The sequence below is a fragment of the Rhinolophus hipposideros genome, assembly GCF_964194185.1.
Source record: "Rhinolophus hipposideros genome assembly, chromosome: 9".
In the NCBI taxonomy this organism is placed as follows: Eukaryota; Metazoa; Chordata; class Mammalia; order Chiroptera; family Rhinolophidae; genus Rhinolophus; species Rhinolophus hipposideros.
Window position 1 is genome coordinate 6,328,242 of NC_138055.1, and position 21,149 is coordinate 6,349,390.

Consider the following 21,149-nt stretch of genomic DNA (forward strand, 5'->3'; position numbering starts at 1 on the left):
AGCTCCGCCCCCTCCAACGAAAAAAGCCCGCCCCTTGCCGCCAGTCCGGACTGTACGTACAAGCGCGAGAGTGCGTCCCCGCCCCCGCCCTCTCTTCCGCGAGGTCCCTGCTGGTGCCGGCTCTGTCACCTCACTGTAGTCGTTGCCCGTGGCGGGCGCGGGGGCGCGAGCAGCGCAGGGCGGCCTCTCCCCCGCCCCTCAGGCCGGGCCCGGGCTCGGTTCCCCCCCGCCCCGCTCCCTCCGCTCCCCACCCCCGTCGGGTACGGGAGTCCAAGCCACTGCTGGTGCCAAAGGGACTTCGTGGCCGCAGCCGCCACGGGTCCTAATGGAGTCGCCGAATCTCTATCCGGTGAAGCTGTACGTGTACGACCTGTCCAAGGGCCTGGCCCGGCGGCTCAGCCCCATCATGCTGGGTGAGGGGGCTGGGAGAGGGCGGGAAGGAAGGCCGGAGCCGGGCGAGAAGGTGCCGGGTCGGCCAGCCGAAGTGGGGAGGCCTGGAGCGCGGCGCAGGGAGGAGACGCGGGGCCGGAGATGGAGAAAAATCCAAGTAAAGAAGGGAGGGGTCTGTGGCTTGGGGCCCCTAACCCCAACTTCCCCATCTTCGTGTCTGAATCAAGGGAGAAGGGATGGAAAGGAATCACGCCTCTCCTAGCCCTTCAGAGCCCCTTTATTGGGGGGGTGGGGTTAAGCCGGCGCTGGATCCGGGCGGGTTCCCTGCCTCGCTCGGGGACCCCTCTACGCTCCTTCCTCCGCGCGGTGTAGGGGATCCGAGGATGCCTGCCAGGTGGTGCCCCTCGTGGTGAAAGGGACACTGCAGAAGAGATTCTCGGGTGGCCCTCGAAGAGCCTTCCCCCTGTGCCAAAAGGAAACTCTTTCTGCAGTCTCTGGGCTAGGTGGGAAGGGAAAGCCAGAGCTGCACAGGAGCCCAGCCATAGCCCCAGGTAGAGATGAAGTCAGGTCGACTGGAGCCGGTACTCGGGAATTCACGAAGTTCGGCCTGACAATGCGGTCTTCTCAGCAGTTTCTAAGTTAATTAATTGCTTTTGCCCCGATTCGTAAGAAAGCGATTCTGGGGGAGGATTAGTAAGGGAAGTATTTCCGTTATGCTCCATTAAACTGCTTAACTTCCAGGAGAGAAAAATCAGTGTAGATCAAACCTCATTATAACCCAAATACCAAAATGTCTTGTGTAAGATAGAAATTGTCAAGTTTGTGCTTTCAGGTGATACTGGACAGGAAAGGATTCCAGGAATTGAAAATTAAACAGCTTTGGCAACATCCATTTAAATGAACTGGTTTTTCCTGGCTTATTGGAGACATTAGAGAATGTTTTAGTTCATGTCGGTAAGACAAGAGGTCAAGTAAGCAAGGCTACTTTTGAGGGCTTTTCAATATCCTTGAGTTTCTAATGTGCCATAGTGAGTTGAACTTAATCTCTTAACCCTGGGCCAGTGAGTGGTTCCTGTATTCAGCTTCACATCAGAACCACCGAGGGTGCTTCTGAAAAATACAGAGATAGACAAACAAAAACTCGTAGACACTGACAACAATATAGTAGTTACCAGAGGGAAAGGGAGGTGGCGGGAGGTAGAAAACGGTAAAGCGGGTCAAATACTATATGGTGACCTAAGGAGATTTGACTTTGGGTGGTGAACACATAGTGCAGTATACAGATGATGTGTTACAGAATTGTACACTTGAAACTTATAAAATTTTATTAACCAATGTCACCCCAATAAATTGAATAAAATTTTAAAAAGAAAAATACAGAGATACCTTCATTCTCAACATATATTATTAAGTGGGAATAAAAAATACAAAATTAGAACAGTTCTTTAAATGTGCAAGTGTGTGTTTAAAGCAAAGAATGTGTACGTATTGCTTAGGCAAAATAATTACCTGGAAGAATACATAAGTTGGTAACAGTGGTAACTTACGGAAAAGGCAACTTGAAGCCAGAGACAGGAATGGAAGGGAGACCTTGCTATAACTTTTTTGTACCTTTTGAATTGTGTACTGCATACATATGTTATCTATTCAAAATAAGCAAAAGTTTTAAATATATGGATTCTATAGCCTCATTAAACAAGTACTAAATAAGATCTGGAGTTTTGATCCAAAAATCTGTATTTTTGAAAAGCTCCTCAGATAATTCTTACGTAGCCAATCCATTGTTGGACAGAAGGTTGCGCCTAGATTGTTAAAATGAGTAAGGCGAATCTGAAAGTAAAACTTACAAAGTCACTGTTTGGAGAATGTGCTAGTTACTAATAGATTACATCAGTCCAGTTCTAACTAAACATCTTAGAATGGAGCCATTTGGTTAGTTTGATGTTAGTGAGGTTTTAGATATTTCCTAGACCCCAAAATAAAAGCCTCCCCCTTTACACTGGATTTTTTTTTTCTGTTACCTAATAGTTATTGATTTTAGCTGATGGAGGCCTTAGGAGTCATTGCTTTATGATTCATTCAGCAGATAATTTATTGAGTGCCTACTGTGTGCTGTCCATGTGTTAAACTTAACTGAGGATGATATAATGAACAAAAAGATGGTCTGTGCCACCAGAGAGCTATTTAGCAGGGAAGACATTAAAAATAAATAAGCAAATAAAATAATTACAAATGGTGATAAGCCATTTATCACTGGGCTGTGCAGGAAGCAAACTGGGTACTGAGACAGAAAATGACAAGACCTACTTTCAACCAGGCGTATCAGGAGTAGTGACATTTAAGTTAGGAATTTAAAGAACTGTTCTAATGTTGTATTTTCTATTCCCATTTAATAATGGGAAGAAGTAGCAAAATTTAATTCTCTCTTCTCTCTCCCATAGTGCTTCTATGCCTTTTGCAAAAGTAATGAAGAAAGAGTTACCAAAGCTAATAGTCATTATTTTCTAGAGTTGAAAACTGATGGAAAATGGGCATTGCCTTACTGGGTCATCCATCCCATGCAGACATCACTAACCTTAAAGTTGAGTATGTCCCAGTTCTCTAAATAGCTGTATATTGATTTCTCACTCCTAAATATATTTGAAACTTTAAAAAATCGATTTGTTTCCTGGTTTTTGTGTTGACTTGTATGAGCTTATTAATAGCCAGCATTTATTGAGAGCTTATCATGTGCCAGATCCTTTTTTTCTGAGTACTTTGCCTGTGTCATAATCCTCACCACAATTTTGTGAGACAGATCCTGTTATTACGTTCAGTTTTCAGTTGAGGCAGAACTGGGTTATGAACACAGGCAGTCTGACTTCCAGAGCACATGCTCTCAGTCATTTTGCTCTACCACCTCTACTGGGTGAATGTTTTCCCTTATAATTCATGCAGGTAGGTACCTTGTTCATATTTGTAAAGGCGTCTTTGGCCAAGTGTTTCAAGTTTGGATGAGATAAAAATCTGGACTCAATATGTGTGCGTAGGTGCTATTCATAATCATAGACTTATGATCATCCCCCTTAGCTTTCATTTTCCCAATGACCTCATCAGCAGTACTCTCTTACTCTTATTGGGACAGTTCCTTGTGATAAGATCCCATCTAACTCTGTTACAGTCGTTACTGAACTAGATAAAGCCCAGTGTAATTCCCTTCTCTCCCAGAACAATGTAGATGCCACAGTATTACCCTGACCAGTTTTCAGGCTCCTAGAATGTTTCCCATGAAGATATTCCTGTTCCATAGTCCTTCATTCACCATGAAAATGGTCCCCAAACTATCCTGAGTGTTCTAATCCAGCAGACAGTCTGATTGTACCATTTTTTTTTTAGTCACCATTTGCCTAAGATAATTAGCTATTATAATTGTCCTTCAGTTCCTTCACTTCATAATATTGGCTGCTCTTTAAATTTCTTGACCTCTTTCTATGCTGAAGTACATAGAGATAAATGCAGAGGGCTTGGGTTTGTTCTTTTTTAATTATAGTAAGGGGTACTTTATATTTATTGATTGTGTTCTGATCTTGTTATTTGTAAATGCACATATCCTGAGATCACATTTATTTTTCTGTACAAGCCTATCTCAAAATTATTTTCAGGTTTAATGACTTAGGGATATGGGGATGGGGAGTACACACACACACACACACACACACACACACACAGTGCCAAAAAATGTATACACATAATAAGAAAGGAAAAAACTATTAAAATTGTTAATACTCAATAGACACGGATAACAAACAATGAATACAAGTCACGTTTGACTTCTGCAATTACCACAGATGCTCAAAGTGGTCACCATCAGTGTTCAGACACTTCTGATTACAGAGAACTACTGCTTGAGCAACATTGACCGAAATTCCCACTTGTAGACATTTTTTTTGGCAACCCTGGTTTGTGAGTATGTATAATATACATATGGATGAATATTTTAAATTTTACTCTATGGGCCGGCCCGGTGGCTCAGGTGGTTAGAGCTCCATGCTCCTATCTCCGAAGGCTGCCGGTTCGATTCCCACATGGGCCAGTAGGCTCTCAACCACAAGGTTGCCAGTTCAATTCCTCAAGTCCTGCAAGGGATGGTGGGCTCCACCCCCTGCAACTAAGATTGAACATGGCACCTTGAGCTGAGCTGCCTCCTGGATGGCTCAGTGGGTTGGAGCGTATCCTGTCACCCACAAGGTTGCCAGTTCAATTCCTCGACTCCCGCAAGGGATGGTGGGCAGCGCCCCCTGCAACTAAGATTGAACACGGCACCTTAAATTGAACAGGGCACCTTGAGCTGAGCTGCCGCTGAGCTCCCCGATGGCTCAGTTGGTTGGAGTGTGTCCTCTCAACCACAAGGTTGCCAGTTCAATTTCTCGACTCCCGCAAGGGATGGTGGGCTGCTCCCCCTACAACTAGCAACAGCAACTGACCCTAGAGCTGAGCTGAGCCTCCACAACTAAGATTGAAAGGACAACAACTTGACTTGGAAAAAAGTCCTGGAAGTACACACTGTTCCCCAATAAAGTCCTATTCCCCTTCCCCAATAAAATCTTTAAAAAAAAAAAAAAAAAGAAAATTTTACTCTATGCTCATTTCTTCACTTTATAGTACAAGTAAGTAATGAAATGAAAGACATAAACTCTGTCCTTCAGGAATTCATTGCACTAAAAATAATGTATGTGTACACATGCACCAGCATAAAAGAAATTGTGATTAGATGCAAAAATGAGTGAGTGGTGAGACAATTATTTTAGACCTTGAAAGAAGGGAGAGACCTTTGTGGCCTGAATGTATCAGAAAGACTTGAGTGAGAACCTTGAGCTCTTGAAGGGTAGGAACTCGGTCTCATTCCTCTGTGTGTCCCCAGTAGCCACTCAGAGCTGGTGCTCAGTAAACACTGATTATAGAGATGATTGAGACGTGATCTCAAGCTTGAAGATGAAGCAGAATTTATTGGAATCTGAGGGGTTTTTTTTCAATATTTTAATGCCATCTATTGTGCTTTGTTTTAGATTTTCATTGTTCATTGTGTGAACTGTGTTATATATCCATCTAAGGAATTAATTTAGTGATCATGCATTTTCTTTATGGTAAAATGAAAACTGATGTGGCTTACAAAGCCCTTTGTGATCCTGCTCCTGCTTTTCTCTCTACTGTCACCTGTCTCTACATACGGAACACACTGACGTGAGCCCTTCTCAACTGGGTTCCACACGAGAATTAAGCCCTGGGGAAAATGATCTGAATGACTATTTCTCATCCTCTCAAAAGCTACCACGGGGCATTAGGGCTTGATTCTCCTGCAGAACCCCAATGGAGAAGGCCTGCTGTATACCCTGACAGGTCTGAATCCAGTCGGTTCTTTTTTACCTCTAGGCTTTTCAAAGGCTGTGCCCCCTGCCATCTCTCCACATCTCGTGGCCTGGCGAACTTCCACTCAGGTCTCAACTAAAATGTCACTTCCTCCAGGAAACTTTCCCTGACCCCCACCCACCAAATCTGGGTCATGTGTCCCTATTATGTGCTGATAACATCCTGTACTCTCCTTTAATAGCATTCATCATTCTATTTTATAATTGTTTGTTTTCCCTTCTATGTCCACACTAACCCCAACTGGACTGGAATTGCCAATGGGGACAAGAACTCTCAATTGTATCCTCAGAGTCTAGCACAGTGCTTGACCTTCAGTAAACACAAGCTGGTGAGTGGTAGGGTGTTGCACACGTACCTCAAAGCATTCCTATAAGGCCTGACTAATAAAAACAAGCAGTGATCAAGAGGGAGCCCTCTTAGTACTGAGGGAAAGAACTCACAAATCAGTTATATACTAGGAAGGAATCTTATACGAGCTCTAAGGAATCCTAGTACAAGAGTGCTAAATAGTTTTTTGTTTTTAAATCCTGTCAATTTTTATGGTCAAATGTTTTTGTTTGTGGAATGTTGGAGAACAGTGTCTCCAGGGCCCATCAGCTCCAAGTCGTTGTCCTTCAATCAAGTTCTGGAGGGCATAGCTCAGCTCCAAGTCCAGTTACCATTCTCAATCTTAGTTGCAGGGAGCACAGCCCACCATCCCACGTGGGTATTGAACCGGCAACCTTGTTGTTGAGAGTTCAGGCTCTAACCAACTGAGCCATTCGGCCACCCCTCCAGAAGCTCAGCGGTAGCTCGTTGTCTTCAGTGTAGTTGTGGAGGGTGCAGCTCATTGGCCCATGTGGGAATCTTTTTTTTTTTTCATGATAAGCTTTCTCAAGCTCCCAGCCAATAGGATTTTTTTTTTCAATATTGGCACAGACATCCACTAATGTTACAAATGTTTCCTTTTACCTTTTCCCACCTAGATTCGGTATTTATCCAGTGATCCCAGAGAGGAATAAGTGATTTTTTAAGTTAACATTAACTTCTTCACATTGCTGGTTATCTGGCAAATGACCAAGCCAACCAGCAGATTAAAAAACCACTGCCAGTTAAAAACTCCTTATCGCTGGGGAGTGAATCTGTGAGGTTATGTTTGATTTATACCATCAAGCTAATTAGTGGCTGCCTGCACAGAGGCCCTGCCCCTGGAGCTCCATCACCATCATCCACTTTATGCTTATTAAACAGTTATTTAGCGCCAGCAGTATACCAGCTGCTAATCTGGAGCACATCTTACAATAAGCAAGTATGTCCTTGTGCACAAGCTCCATCCGTCTTAATTGATGAGTAGATGGAGTATTTTCTCCTCTTTACTCTCACAATCAGTGGAATGCTAACTAATGCAGATCTCACTGTACAATCTTTGATATTCATGATTGCAAAAAACACCAAAACAGGGCAGAGATCCATGTCTTCTATTGGTTTTCATGTGCATACTTCATAGACTTCAAAATCAATGCACTGGATGTGCCAACAAATTTGGAGATATGCAGCCGTCTGACCCACCTGGGTCTCCAGCTTACTAGTGGGAAAATAATCTGCTTCTGTGGTATGCTAATATCCACTGAGCTTAATTCATTGTCCCAAAATGGCCTTGAGCCCTAAGTCAATCTCAAACCACCACCTCTTCCTCATCTACTCCCACCACATTCTAAAAAAACTGAAAGATTAATCCAGTCCTACTTTCCAATGCCTGTCACCTGTGGAGGAGGCCATGGCCTTCATTCTTTTCCTCTTGAGAGCAGGCTGCCAAAGTAGCCACCCTCACATTTCTGCCTGAGCTGCTCCAACTGCTCCAACAAGTACATCACATAGCTTGCTTTTTCTTGTTTTTATGTGGGACAGACCATGTGTCTTTACTTGTAAAATGACGTTAATAAATTTTCACCCTACTCTACCACATACAGATGTGTGGGAATAAGGATAAACATGAAGCACTTTAAAAAAGGATATAAATCCACTTGATCCATTTTAAATGTTGGCTCCAAGTGTTTGGCAGATGGATGAATAAATGAAAGAAGGAACAGAGGAGGATCTTTCTTCTATAGTCTCTCTCACCATTCTCCGAATGGATGAGATCCCAAGTGTTCCTTGATGCAGTTGAATAAGGCAGAAGCATAATGTCCAGCTTACAGGCAAATGTAGTGGTCAACACAGAGACTACCAAGGAGAATAAAGCAGGCTTTGTATCATTCAGCGTTTGAATTGTTTTCTGGACGTAAAATGACTGACAGGATGGTCTCCGAGGCCCCTCTCCAAAACTCCATTCTTTTAGCAGGGCACGGTTAGCACACGCATCTGTCCAGCTGTCTTCCTAGGTCACTGAACATGGGCATCTGAGAGGACAGTAGCAGACTCAGTGCAACATGCCAGGGTTGCAAAGTCATTTGAATAACAAACCAGGGCAGCTAGGACTGGAGTTAAGAATTTAGGCCTCCACAGCACTGTGTGTCAACCAACAGAGCTGACAGAACAGAATAGCACATCTCAACACCTCTGTTCCAGGGACTTTGCTAGGTGCTGGAATTACAAAGATGTCTAAGAAACTGCCCTTGTCTTTGACACAATTGTAGTCTAATGGGAGAGAAAGAAACAAAAACCGGTGGTTCCATACCAAGGTACTATGAGAGCAGCCATTAAAACTTTCAAATTATAAAAGTCTGAAAGAAGTGAGTTAGCTTTTGGGGGGCATATATTATATGCCAGGCACTGTGCTGGGCATATTTCATGTGTCATCTGTTTTAATCTTAGAAATGTTATGAGGTAGATAGACACTATTGTGCTTTTAAAAAAAAAAAAGAGTAGAAAGCTCAAGTTTAAACAGCGCTGTCCCTTAGAACTTTCTGTGACGATGGAAAAGGTCTCTATCTGCACTGTCCAATCAGTGGCTATCAAGTACTTGAAATGTGGTAGTGCAACTGAGGAACAGAATTTGTACTTGCAGTTTTAATAGCCACATGTGGTCAGTGGCCACCATATTGGACAGCTCAAGCTTAGAAAACTTCGCAGCTTCTAGAAGGTTCTGTGTGATCTGGTGCCCTATTACCTCTGCTCATCTACTTTTCTCCTCACCCACCCACTCTAGCCACCCTAGCCTCCTGGAGGTCCCTCAGATCCACCTGGGCTGTCTTTCCTGTCTCTGCCTGACTCCTTCCCTTGCCTCCTTCAGGTCTTTGCTTAAGTGTCACCATCTCAGAGACGCCCACTCTGGCCCTCCCTGAAACTCCCAACCTCCCTTGCCCTGCTCTTTTCCCACATCATTCGTTATTGCTGACATGATTTATTATGGTTATTATTATTATTATTTATCAACTGCCCTCTCCCTCCGCTCCCTAAGTGCCATGGAGAATTTTTTTGTCTCCCTTGTTGACTGATGTGTTCCTAGAGCCAAGAATAGTGCCTGAAATAGTCACTCAGTAAACATGAGTTCATTGATGGAGCTGGCAGGACTCGGACCTGACATGTCCACACTAGAGCCTGTGTTCTTACTACACTATGCTCTCTCATGAGTGTAGTGTTACCCCAAAGTGAATGTGAGAAGGAACAGGCAAAAGAAAGCAGTATCCCTAATCTGTCCAGTTTCACTGCATTATTACACGTCTTCCAGGAAATAAACAACAAATTGCTACCATTCATTCAGACAACACGCTGTTTTGTAAATGGTAGTCCAGAAGAGCACATCAGCTCCACTTAAAATGCAACATGAATCTCCCCATTTTACATGTAGTAAACAGGAAGGGGAGACTTAGAGTGATCTTCTGGAGTCAGCTGGAAGTGATGAGAATCTAACCCAGTTTCTCTTATAGCCCATTAAGCCAGTATTTGAAGATGCTTGTCCTGAATGGGTTACCACTCCCTTCTGGCATGCAGTCTGTTTCTGATCTAGCGCTGTGGAATTCCAGCTCATTTTGGATGAGGGCAGAACCTGCCCCCCACTCCCGAAGAGTTACTCCAGAAACCTCCGGATAAAATCCCTCTGTCCCTTTGTGACCTTGGGGGCCAGAGTAGCAGATTGATCTCTAAGTGAGAAGGAGACTGGTTCCTGGAACTGGAAGAGAGGGAGGAAAACTCTGTTCCATTTATTTTCCTTTGTTATTTCATTTAGCTTTGCAACACTACCAGCAAAGAATGAAACGTTTGTGTGTAAAATAGATACAGCATTGCATGTTTAACTTGCTGGTGAAATCTGTTCTTAGATCTTACCCACCAGTCCTGAAGTCAAATTTCATTTCTCTTTTGTTGGAGGTTTTTACCCTTTTTCCCAAGGAGGCTTTTATACCTCACAGTAGTCTCCATTTATCAAACTTCTATGTACCTCACACTGTGATGCTTTTATATGTTGTTATTACTGGTCACAACAACTCTGTATCGAAGAAACCAAGGCTCACAGAGATGGAGTAAACTGCCCAAGGGGCACCACTAGTAAGAGGAAGAGCTGGGATCTGAACCTGGGTTGTTCTCTTAACTACCTCTGGCAGACACTGTGTTGAGCCCTCCTGAGGGGGCCATGGCTTCTATGTCATTTAAAAAGTTTTCTTAAAGGAGCAATAAATATATTCTATTTATTTTCTAGGTAAATTACAGAATTTACCTAGGATAGGACATTGTGTAACTTACAAAGGGAGAAACACAAGCATGTCACCTCTCCTTCCACACTACTTAGAGTTTCATCCCTTAAAAAGTCACAGGGCAAAGCATTGAAACAGGACATTTAGCAATTGGTAAACAGTTAACGTGAAATTATAACCAAAGGAGAATGAGTGGTGTCAGTAATGTTCTAACACCTCTCATCGCCCTCCCTTCTCATCCTTAGCACTGTAAATAGCGTCTCCCATGGACCACGGAAAGGCCTCCTCATGCCATTCTGCTCTGTCTACTCTCTTCCATCCAATTCATCTTCTGTACTTATAGTTATCTTTTAGAAGATACAGTTATCTTTTAAAAACATGGATCTGATCAAGGCACTGCTGCCTAACAACTTCCAACACCCCTCAGTGTAAGATGGCCTTCAGTCCAGGCTTATCCTCCTTTGCTGCCACCCTTGCTGGCCACTTGTCCCCGATCACCATCACTGCACCCTTTGCTCCACCCTGCAAGACCTTAGTCTTTTTCACAACAGTGCATCTGCACCTGCTGTTTCCTCTGGTAGAAACACCCATCCCTGCCCCTCCCTGTTCACTGGCTGAATTGCAGCTTGTGTAGGTAGTTCTTTACCTGTATTATAGATAGCACCCTACTTTTACCACATTATGGGACCTATCATTGCGTGTTTTAGTTCTGTATATGTCTCTTCCCATTTGACTGCGGGCTCCTTAAAGGCAGGACAGTGATCTGTTCATATTTGCATTTCCATTCCTGACATCATTTCTGGCATCGAGAGGTATACATTTGCATTGACTATTTAAATGGGTAGTATTTGCAAAGTTTTTCTCTTATTTTCTGAAGGATTTTACCTCACATATGCTCAATGAAGAAGCAATATTCAATGAAGAATAGTCAACGAAGAATAGCTTTACTATTATTTAGCTTTAGTCTCTATTCATGAGACAAAGAAATTAAAAAGGCAAAGTTGAATTGACCCCAGAGGGAAAAGAAAAGCAGACATTAAACTGGGGTACATCTATACCAGTGTTCTTACCTTGCATTCTGGTGAAGGATTCTGATCACTTTTCAACGTACTTAACCTAACATGCCTGTATCATGACCTAAGGACTTTACCGGAGGAGAACTGCATCCCTAGAAAGTTCCCCAAGAGGTTTATAATGGGTTACTCTGGGCTTGGTGAGGTTCTGAATGTGCTCAGGTTGGGAGGCCGTTTAGTCTAGTCCCAAGTGGCTAAATCTCTTCTTTTCTCCACAGGGAAACAACTGGAAGGCATCTGGTAAGTTGGGTGGGACTCCTTACATTGGCTGGTGTATGAAACAAAGCATTGCCTGTGCATTTTAGGTTCCAGTCTGTGGCTTCCAGCTTGAAGCCTAGCCCTCAGAACTCTTCAAGTTGTAACGCAGTGGTTCTCAACCAGGGATGATTCGCCCCTCCCCCTGCCCTGGGACATTTGACAGTGTCTGGAGACATTTTGGGTGGGTGGGTAGAAACCAGGGGTGCTGCTATAAACACCCTTCAATGCACGGGACTGCCATCTACAACAAAGAATTATCCTGTCAACAAATGCAGTAGTGCCTGTCCTAAAGAAAGGCAGGATGACGTCATGCCCACCCCTGACTGAACTTTCTAACTACAAAAGACCCAAGGCCCCAAATGTCTGTCTTAAAACACATCTACTTTGGTTTCTCAGTACAACAAGATGGTGCCTGAGCTCTCAGTTCCATTATTTATGGAAACCGTGGGTCAGTATTCCGTCTTGACTCCTAGAGCCTGCTGACAATGACCCTTTGCTTTGTTTGACTCGAGCCAAGTAACATGAGCACCTTCTCCTGAACTGGGTCCACGCTTCACATCACCTGGCCATTCCCTCAGCATGGGCCGCGTGATCTGTTCCTGTTAGTTTAAAGAGCTTGGGAACACACCTTGGTCTGCAGAGCTTTATCGGTAATTGATTTGTCAATATCGGGGTGAATCGCTAAGGACTCCCCTCTGCTCACATGATCTATAGCAGTGGTTCTCAACCGGGGACAGTTCTCAGACATTTGGTAATGTCTGTTGACACGTTTTGTCGTCCTGACTGCGGGTAGGTGGTGCTACTGGCATCTAGCGGGTAGAGGCCAGGAAATTGCTAAATACCCTGCATCGTGCAGGACAGCTGCCCACAACAAAGAATTATCCAGCCCCAAATGTCAGTATCGCCAAAGTTGGGAAATCCTCATCTCTGAGGTTTGCCTTGCCTTTGGTTAGTTTTATAAGGCTGTTGATCACGGTCATATCCTTGGGCAGAAATTATTCTCACTGCAGTGTGGTGATTGCTTTTTGTCAAACTGGTTTGAAGCTCCCTCGTTCATTCTGTCTCCTCTGCGTTGCAGGCACACCTCCATAGTTGTGCACAAGGATGAGTTCTTCTTTGGCAGTGGTGGTATCTCCAGCTGCCCCCCGGTGAGTGTCCTCCCCCACCCCCGGTGCTGCAGCCTCAGGTTCCTGGGGCTTCCCAGAGACCGGGCGCTTTGCGGCTCCTCTACGTTCTGGCTTCCAGCCCGCATGTGTCGGCCTGTGGCATAGTTCCTCAGAACTGCCGTGAGACGCAGCTCCAGAAAGCCCCTTACCTCCCCAGCCAATTGCCCTCCCCTCTGCTGCCACAGCACTTGCGGGTCCCTCTGTGTCATACTGAGCACGTTGTGGTGAAATGAGCCGTTCCTGAGTGTCCACAGGGGACTGCGTGTACGCTCCTTGTGAGCTGAGACTGTCTCACTCTTTGGTCCCCATGACCTGCCCAGTGCCTGGCTCGTGGCCCAAACTCAGCCAGTGTGAAGCCGATGTGAGGGCCCTGAGCGCGCAGGTAAGTTGCCCAAAGGGACATGGCCAGCAAGCGGCACCAGTACTGAAACTCAGGTCTCTCTCTCTGACGCGAAAGCCCATGCCCTTTTCCAAACAACTGCCACCTGAATGACCTACGAGTTGTCACAGGACATGCGCAAGCAAAGACCGACCGGCCGCTCATTGTAATACTCACACATGGGAAGTCATTTTTGATAACTTCCTCTCACTGGTCTCCTACTTCCTATAGCAAGTCCTTCATTAAGCCTGGTCAGTTCTCCCTGGTGAATGGATCTTAAATCACTCTATTTCTCTTCATCTCTTTCCACTTCTCCAGAGCCTTCACCGTAATCCAGGCCACCCTCATGGCTAGCCTGGACCACACAATGCATCCACTCTTCTTCCTCAGTCAGTTCTCCACACAGGAGGGAAAATGATCTTTTCAAAATGGAAATCTGGTCATGGCATTCCGCTGCTTAAGTCACAACTCTCCCCATTGGTCTTGGCATGAAACCCAGAAAGCTCAGCGTGGCCTCCAGGCCCTATCTGATCTCGTCTCGGTCTCCCTCTCTGGATGGCCTCTTTTCAAGTCATGCCCTTCCCCGCCCCTCTCTCTTCTCACTCCTTGAACACACCTTTGGCATTTAGCCCAGTCCTGTGACTTCAGTGTACCTCCCTGATCCTCCACCTCGTATGCCCCGCCGTCCTTCAGATTTGAGCTCAGTGTTACTTCCTCAGGCAAGCCTTCCCGACCCTCAGACTGGAAAGGTCCCCCGTCATCTGCACTGCCAGCGTCCTGTACTTTTCCAGCAAGACCTTGCCTGCAACTCCTTTAATACATTTGTTTATGGGATTGTTTTTGTCTGCCTTCCCCATTAGACTTTTAGCTCTCTGAGGGCAAGAATCTCATCTGTTTTATCCACATCAGACCCTCGGTGCCTAGCATAAGGCCTGGCACGTTGTAAGTTCTCAATACATGTTTGTTATGTGAGTGAATGTTAAGAGGGTCGAATAGTGACCTGTTCATCTCTTGCAACTTTGAGATAACAGTTCTCTGACTCCCATGATTATCCTGCTCACCATGCCTTCCCCAGTGCCCGGAACAATGTCAGGTACATAGTTGGTGCTCACTGGCCGGTGTGTAAATTCATGGTCTGTGCAGGGAGCTCTGCTCGGGAGTGCTCTCCTTTCTCCCCAGCCCTCTCCCATTGCTGTCCTCCCCACTGATCCTCTTGCTTCCCCGTGGCTGGTTTCCCCCTGCGCCTCCGTCTCTCCCCTGGTCTGCTGCAGCAGTCTGTTAAGCCATGGCAGAGGGTTTTCTGTAAGCCTTTCAGAGGCCATTAACTCACTTGTCTGGGGAACCCTATCAGCATCGTTAGATTATCCTCACAGATCATAAAATAACTGAATTGTGGAAAGCTTTGCCAGCCCGCCAGGTTTCTCACAGTCCTTTACACTTTCCCAATGTTACAGGCTGTATCAAGTATGTCACGAGAAACACTGGCCGCATACCTTACAAATACGGGCATAGGAAGAGGGTCTGTTCTCTGTTGGTGCAACACCTCATAGGACAGAGAAGCAAAGAGTAACTTTGTTGATGTGTAAGCTAGTTTACAAAAGTCAAATTCTGTGTTAAAAGTCCACATGTTGCATATACAATTTTGTACAGTTATATCAATATTGAGTAAATTTGTTGGTATGTCACATTTTAGTTTTCCAGTTACTAGAATGTGAATTCTCACATTTACAAATACTGAAGTAGTTCAAAGAACCTAAAACGAGTCTTAAATAGTATTGAGTACTGTCTTGCTACAGATTCTAGGAAAAAATAAATGATACTAGAAGTTGAAAAAAGAAAAGAGAAAGCTGGCGTGTCAAGGGGGAGGCATTTCTAAGTCTCATTCTGCCCTCGTGATCAGGCATGTGGGGGACAAAGGGAGACTTCAGATTCTGGGTTTCTATCTTTTTATCCACTGAATGAGTGGACAGCGCCAGGAGTCTGACCTGCGTGGCTCAACTTCCCAGGGCCCCCAGAAACAAGAAGCCCGACTGCATAGCCATATTGCCAGCATATGGCCATGGAAAGTCTCCAGGAAGCTTTAAGCCACCGTAACACTGATACAAATAGGAAATAACATTCTTCCTCTGCCCTAGGTGCTCCGAAAGTTAAAAGTTGTGGGAACAGAGCGTTTGTGGTCGTCTGTGGAAAGGCACATTAAAGAATTCAATGAAGATGGTGATTTAATGACTTTCTTTGGGTTGGCTTTTTTAGGGAGGGACATTGCTTGGGCCCCCAGACTCTGTGGTTGATGTGGGGAACACAGAAGTCACAGAAGAAATCTTTCTGGAGTACCTGTCCTCCCTGGGGGAGTCTCTGTTCCGGTGAGTGGAGACAGGGGTGGCGGTTAGTGTGCTGTCTCCCCCACGAGATAACCGGCCCCTGAAGGGCAGCCACCAGGTCCTCAGCACGAGGTCTGGTCCAGTATTTGCTGAGTAAATATGAAGAGAAGGTGTCATGGCACAAAAAAAGCTCAGCGTCTCTCTGAGGCTAATATTCCATCCCAGCGTGCCTTCTGCTGAAACTTTGCTGAAACTTCCTTCTGATTACAGTCAGGGGCTGCTATTTCAGCATATGCTGCTCCCAACCCATACTGACCAAGTATTTTGTTCCGAAAATCAAAAAGAGGGTTTATAGAGGGGTTGGGGTGAAATACAAACTTGAGCAGACTTTCTCTTAAAGAAGCTTTGGTTGATTTCAATAAATGCGAAAGTCTAACCCTCAAGCTCTGCTTCTGTGAATCTAAAGATCCTCCTGAAACTGTAGAGGAGCCACATCTTTTTATGTCATCCTTCCCTTAGAAACCTGAGGGAAGAGAGGCAAATCAAGCAGTCCTTTTGGAGCATGAGGGAGGAGGGAAATGAGGCCTGAAACGCAGCAGTGCTCATCCTTCCATTACCTGGTTCAGATGCTTGCTCGCTGACTCTCATCTCTGTTCTCCAAACCTTTCTCACAAGTACAGAGGTGAGGCCTACAACCTCTTTGAACACAACTGTAACACCTTCAGCAACGAAGTGGCACAGTTCCTGACCGGGCGGAAAATCCCTTCTTACATCACCGACCTTCCCTCTGAAGTTCTCTCCACGTAAGTGGCCCGTGTCTCTGCCGCTGCCTTTGAGACCCCCATTCACAGGCCCTCTGACCCACGTCTACCCTCCTCTGATCTGGATAGAATCCTCCCACGCTGCGTGCACCCTGTCATGATGGCAGCTTCTTCCACGGAAGGCCACTGTTTTCTCTGCTCACCAGTGCTCACCTGTGTCACCTTCACCCTCCTAGAGTTGGAGTTGGACCAACTCTGCCTCAGCCTGAGTGCAACCGCAGAACCTAGAAACCCATTTGTACAGAATCCTGGCATCTGCCATTCCCATTGTACGTGAAGCTTGCCACGCCGCCCCAAGTGCCCGCCTAAAAGGCAGTTTTAGACAGACAAGCAGAGTAGGACAGAATTAGGAGGGCGGCTTGCATGTTAGTCTTTCTTGCCCTGCACCATGAGCTCTGTGACGCCCTCAAAGAGAGTTTCCTATTGCCCTCGTACCTGGTGGACCATCATACAGGCAGTGTCCCCCAAAAGGACTCACACCCACCCAAAGCTGTCACACCCCTCTCGTCCTTTGCTATTGGCTGTGGTCAGGCAGTGTCTGCCCACTCCAGGACCGTGTCCATTTGCTGAGTCTGACTCAGTTTCTCCAGAACTGGGGCCCTGTCCAACAGGGATACTGACAGGTTTAGCAGGCCCAGCAAGGTGAGCTGTTTTTCACACCTGGGTAGGAAACCCTCAGGGGGAAAAACTTACATAGGAAACAAGGCTGCTGTGTCAAGTTGGTGAGGAAAGCCTTCTCCCAGCCCTGGCCCTGCCTTTTGTGGTGGGTGTGTTAAGCCCCACAGCCTTACTGGAGGATCTAGGTTATGGGACCTTGAGCAAACTTGAGTAGCTGGAATGTTCTTGCTGTTATCTTTTGATGGGTGAAGTTCCTGGGCTTGTCTGAATTGGGGTTACTATTCTCAGTTCTATCTGTTTATGCTTTGGAATACTTCATGCCCTCTCAACTTGGGGACAATTTTCAAGAATGGTAATATCCACGGAAGCAAGGAAAACCCAGTAACTGGAGTGGCCGGTTAGCTCAGTTGAGTAGAGCGTGGTGCTGATAACACCAAGGTTGCCGGTTGGATCCCTGCACGGGCCACTGCGAGCTGCGCCCTCCTTTAAAAAGAAAACAACCTAGTAACTAAGATGTGTTGTGGGCAACTGGTTTTAAGGTTGCGGTAATCTTGGGAAGTCTCCAAGACTCGTGCTTTTTTTCCAGCTAAGCTACTCTGAGAGCAAATGGGGAGCCCTTTAGAAAGTGGCATTATCACCTCTGACGACCTGCATCTGTCGTTTATCCTGGCTATGTCCCCTGTATGCTTAGTAGACCTGTTCCTGGAGGACTCACACCTGGCTCTACCGTTTTCATTTGCCTCAGCTTCCTCATTAAACTTTATTTTTATCTTCGTGTACCATGAGAATTAAAGATACAAGTACCTAACGTACAGAAAGCTCTAGTTCCCTGTATGTAGCCAGCCTGTGCAAGCCCCAGCCAGCCAGGACTGAGAGGCGAAGGTAGTGAGATGGTAGCACCCAGTGAGAGGACCCCAGGAGTAAAACGCAGCACAGGCTCTTTAGCGAGCCCCTATATGGAAAAGCACGTGTGAGGTAGGTAAGAAAATTAAATGAGGTTCCAGTGTCGTCCTTCCCCTGCACCTGTGGGTGGGGCTGAGCAATCTGCACCCCAGAGCCCACCCCAGCTCCTGTGTCTGTTTTCTCCGCAGGCCCTTCGGACAGGCCCTGCGGCCCCTCCTGGACTCCATCCAGATCCAGCCTCCCGGAGGGAACACCGTGGGCCGACCCAATGGCCAGAGCTAACAGGACTGCATGGGACCGCCCTGCCTCACCAGGGCTTTTCCTTTTTAAACAAAACAAACCCTACCAGATTTCTATTTTATAATTTTACATCAGAGCTAACAACCAGGGGACGGCTTTTTAAATTTCCCAGGGAAGGAGACCATCAGGCTGCATGTAGGACAATGCTGCTAAGAAAGAGAACAAATGCCACCCCTTCTAATAGTATTATACTAATTTATTAAGGCTGTCTTGTCTGTGAGTTCACTTCTGACGCTGCCTCCTAAGCGTCCTCCACACTGGAGAAAGGGAGGGGGTTTGCTTCAGCAGAAGGCAGGAAGCACAGTTTGGGGGAGCCCCAACCTAGAACCTCCTTCCAGAGAATACCCATGCTCTACCCAAGTTGCCGCCACCTGGGGGACCCAGGTGAATTTTACAGCATCCATGACCCAGAAGCAGTTACTCTAGTGTTAAAGGAACCAAAGGAGTTGGCGCACGTGGGAGCAACCTAAGTGAGCTCCTTAACCACAAGCTCTCTCACCTTCCCTCGTCTATCCCAAGCAAGGGCACGGGGCCAGGCCTGGAGCAGCCAGAAGCCTCAGGATCAAGGGACAGTGACAGCAAGTATCAGGCCAGAGGAAACAGGATAAAGCCATTCCTCCTTCCTCCAAGGCTGATTGCCAATCTTCTGACGTCAATTTTGAAGAACTGCCTTGCTGCCCACAGGCTCCTCTTCTCAGCGAGACTGACCTGTCAGCGTTAACGGAGATCTGGCTGGAGCACCAGAGACCTAGGCCTTACGTCTGCAAGTCACGCTGGAGGCTGTTTGCAGTCACTATACCCACCCCACCCAGACCAATATGCAGTATTCGGCTAGGGACCAAGGGGAAACGATTCCCTGCTCCAGGAGCACATCCAGGATTCAGAATCAAGGTGGCCAGGAAATTTAGAGTTGTTTCTGCTAGGGATTTTTACATTATGCTAGATGCGCTTTGAAGACACGTGTTGTTTCCGTTTTCATTCTGACTTTAAGGAAGCATGGTGGGGGTGTGCGTGGGCATTTTCCTAATAACCTGCTGCTAGGAGCTTATAGGCAGGGAACAATCTGGAACTTTCTTATGTAGAGAGCCTTGCAGATTCCCTTTCTTCACGTGAGCTTCCCCTTAGTTTTGGGAGAAGTGAGGGTGGAGAAGGGACTCAGAGCTGCCAGGTGCCTGAGTCCCAGCTCTGGTATCCTTGGGTCCCTCCTGCTGCGGCTCTTGCCATTTCTCAGACTTGAATTATGTTTCTTTCCTGGTGTTCGGCCTGCAGCCGGTGCCTTTTCTCTCCAAAAGCTGCTGCTCACCTCTGGCCTCCTCTCCTGTCTCTGCTGGCAGCCATAGCAGTTGGCATCGTCAGGGTCTCAGCTAGAGAAATGGATATTATTCTGCCTTAGTGTCCGCCTGTGACCTGACCAGGGGCATGTCCATGATGACTAGCTGTGAAGTCAAGTGACATTTTGGAACTTCAGATTGGAGGCCAAACCAGTGAGCAGTTTAATTCTTCTCAAGACCCACTGATTTGCCAGCATGCGTGGTCATATGATACATTAGAGCAGAAACAAGCAGGGACTTACTTACTGTTGACCGACTGGCAGAATGGAGACTGGGTTTCGGGCTGGGTTTCTCCCAGGAAGGCAGCACATTGGCCCAGGCCGTCACTCTGCTTCCCACCTGGGTTTCCTTTCCAGCTTGTCTTGCCCAGACCTCCCTCTCCTCCAGGCTCTAGCTCCAGATCTGTCTGCTCAGAGCTGCAGCCAGGGGGCCCTGGGCATCACAAGCTCCTCCTCTCTTCCCCTGCTCCAGGCTCAGCTGGTTTCGCTCCTCCCAGCAATCACCTCCAGACCCCGGTTGTACTGAGAAGGTAGCCTAAATGCCTCCTCTAGAGTCTGAGTTACTTGGTTCATTGAAAGCCTCCTTCATGCCCAGCAGCCATTTGTGCCAATGCCTGTGCCCTAGGGTTTGTGGGGAGAGACAGATCTGTAAGCAGTCTTCTCAGAGCCTCACAGGAAGGCAAGCCCTCCCTTCCTCCCTCCCCCACCCATTCCCCCCCCCCTCGTCACTAACTTTGGGAGCCCACGCCCAAGCTCGCCCCCCACCCCAGCCTCACATTCCTGTCTCCCGACACCTCAAGAGCACGCTCACTGTGACCAGCTAGCTGCACATGGCGTGCTCAGGCAAGCAGAGTAGAAATGAGCGTGCGTGTAACTAGCGCACGCGGACACCTCCATAGAGGTCCACTGGCTTAAAGGGATAGGAAAGGAGGAGGGATGAGAACGTCACCCCCTCCCAGGAACAAAGCTTGGACCTAGAGATTCCTTTTTGCCCTTGAATTCAAACTAATAACGGTGTCTAGTACAGAGGTGTTTGCTGGTTTCCTTTGGTGTTTTTTCTAATGCAATAAACTCATTTCTGCCTGCTGCATTTGTGTAGTGCTTGAAGGTCTGGGTGTGTGTCCAACATGAAGAAACCCTGGGCTTCTCAGTCTGTCTCCCTCTGAGCTTCATTTTTCTGAGTCTGGAATATGCTGCCTTTGGTTAGCTATAAGCCTTGCAGGTAAGAAGGGATGCTAGCAGGGAAGAATGCATGACTTTCACCGTTGGTTTATAAGGATGGAGAAAGGGACCAGAGACAGATGGGGAAACATGACTGAAGTGGAAAAATGCTTCTTGGACCAATGTCAGATTGACATAGGCTACAGACAAGACACAGTGTTTGTGATGCAGGAGGGAGAGGGAATTCCTTAGGTATGGTTCTCAATATTCACCCGGCCTCCTTCCTCTCCTCTGCTGCCAGATTGGGGGAAATAGAGGTGGAACTTGATCTTACCCCAGGGTCTTCTCTTTTACTTTACCTTCCCACTCGCCATTAGAGGATGATAAGAAGTTAGGGAAAATAAGACTCAGGA

The 21,149-nt window shown here is 46.5% G+C and overlaps 2 protein-coding genes across 3 annotated transcripts in view; one reads left to right on the forward strand and one right to left on the reverse strand.

Annotated features, from left to right (window-relative positions):
• Positions 1-21,149, reverse strand: part of XRCC6 (X-ray repair cross complementing 6) — a 44,085-nt gene that overhangs the window by 19,490 nt on the left and 3,446 nt on the right. The gene's annotated exons all lie outside the window — the stretch shown is intronic.
• On the forward strand, positions 53-20,665 carry DESI1 (desumoylating isopeptidase 1). 2 transcript variants are annotated; one of them, XM_081060777.1, is made up of 6 exons: positions 53-413; positions 11,698-11,719; positions 12,816-12,885; positions 15,536-15,645; positions 16,284-16,406; positions 18,134-20,665. In XM_081060777.1, the coding sequence occupies exons 1-6, from the start codon at positions 326-328 to the stop codon at positions 18,225-18,227; spliced, it is 507 nt and encodes a 168-aa protein (XP_080916903.1). In that variant the 5' UTR covers positions 53-325; the 3' UTR covers positions 18,228-20,665. The 2 variants fall into 2 exon arrangements, with proteins under 2 accessions (XP_080916903.1, XP_080916904.1); XM_081060778.1 differs by lacking the exon at positions 12,816-12,885 and having other exon boundaries at positions 185-413; positions 15,536-15,649; positions 16,203-16,406.

What these genes read in the sequence shown, in the direction of transcription:
- DESI1 (XM_081060778.1), top strand. Translation starts at nt 326, where the DNA reads ATGGAGTCGCCGAATCTCTATCCGGTGAAGCTGTACGTGTACGACCTG. An exon ending in GGGAGTCTCTGTTCCGGTGA is followed by an intron (nt 15,650 to 16,202) that starts GTGGAGACAGGG and finishes GAAACGCAGCAG; the next exon opens with TGCTCATCCTTCCATTACCT. An exon ending in CCCTCTGAAGTTCTCTCCAC is followed by an intron (nt 16,407 to 18,133) that starts GTAAGTGGCCCG and finishes TTTTCTCCGCAG; the next exon opens with GCCCTTCGGACAGGCCCTGC.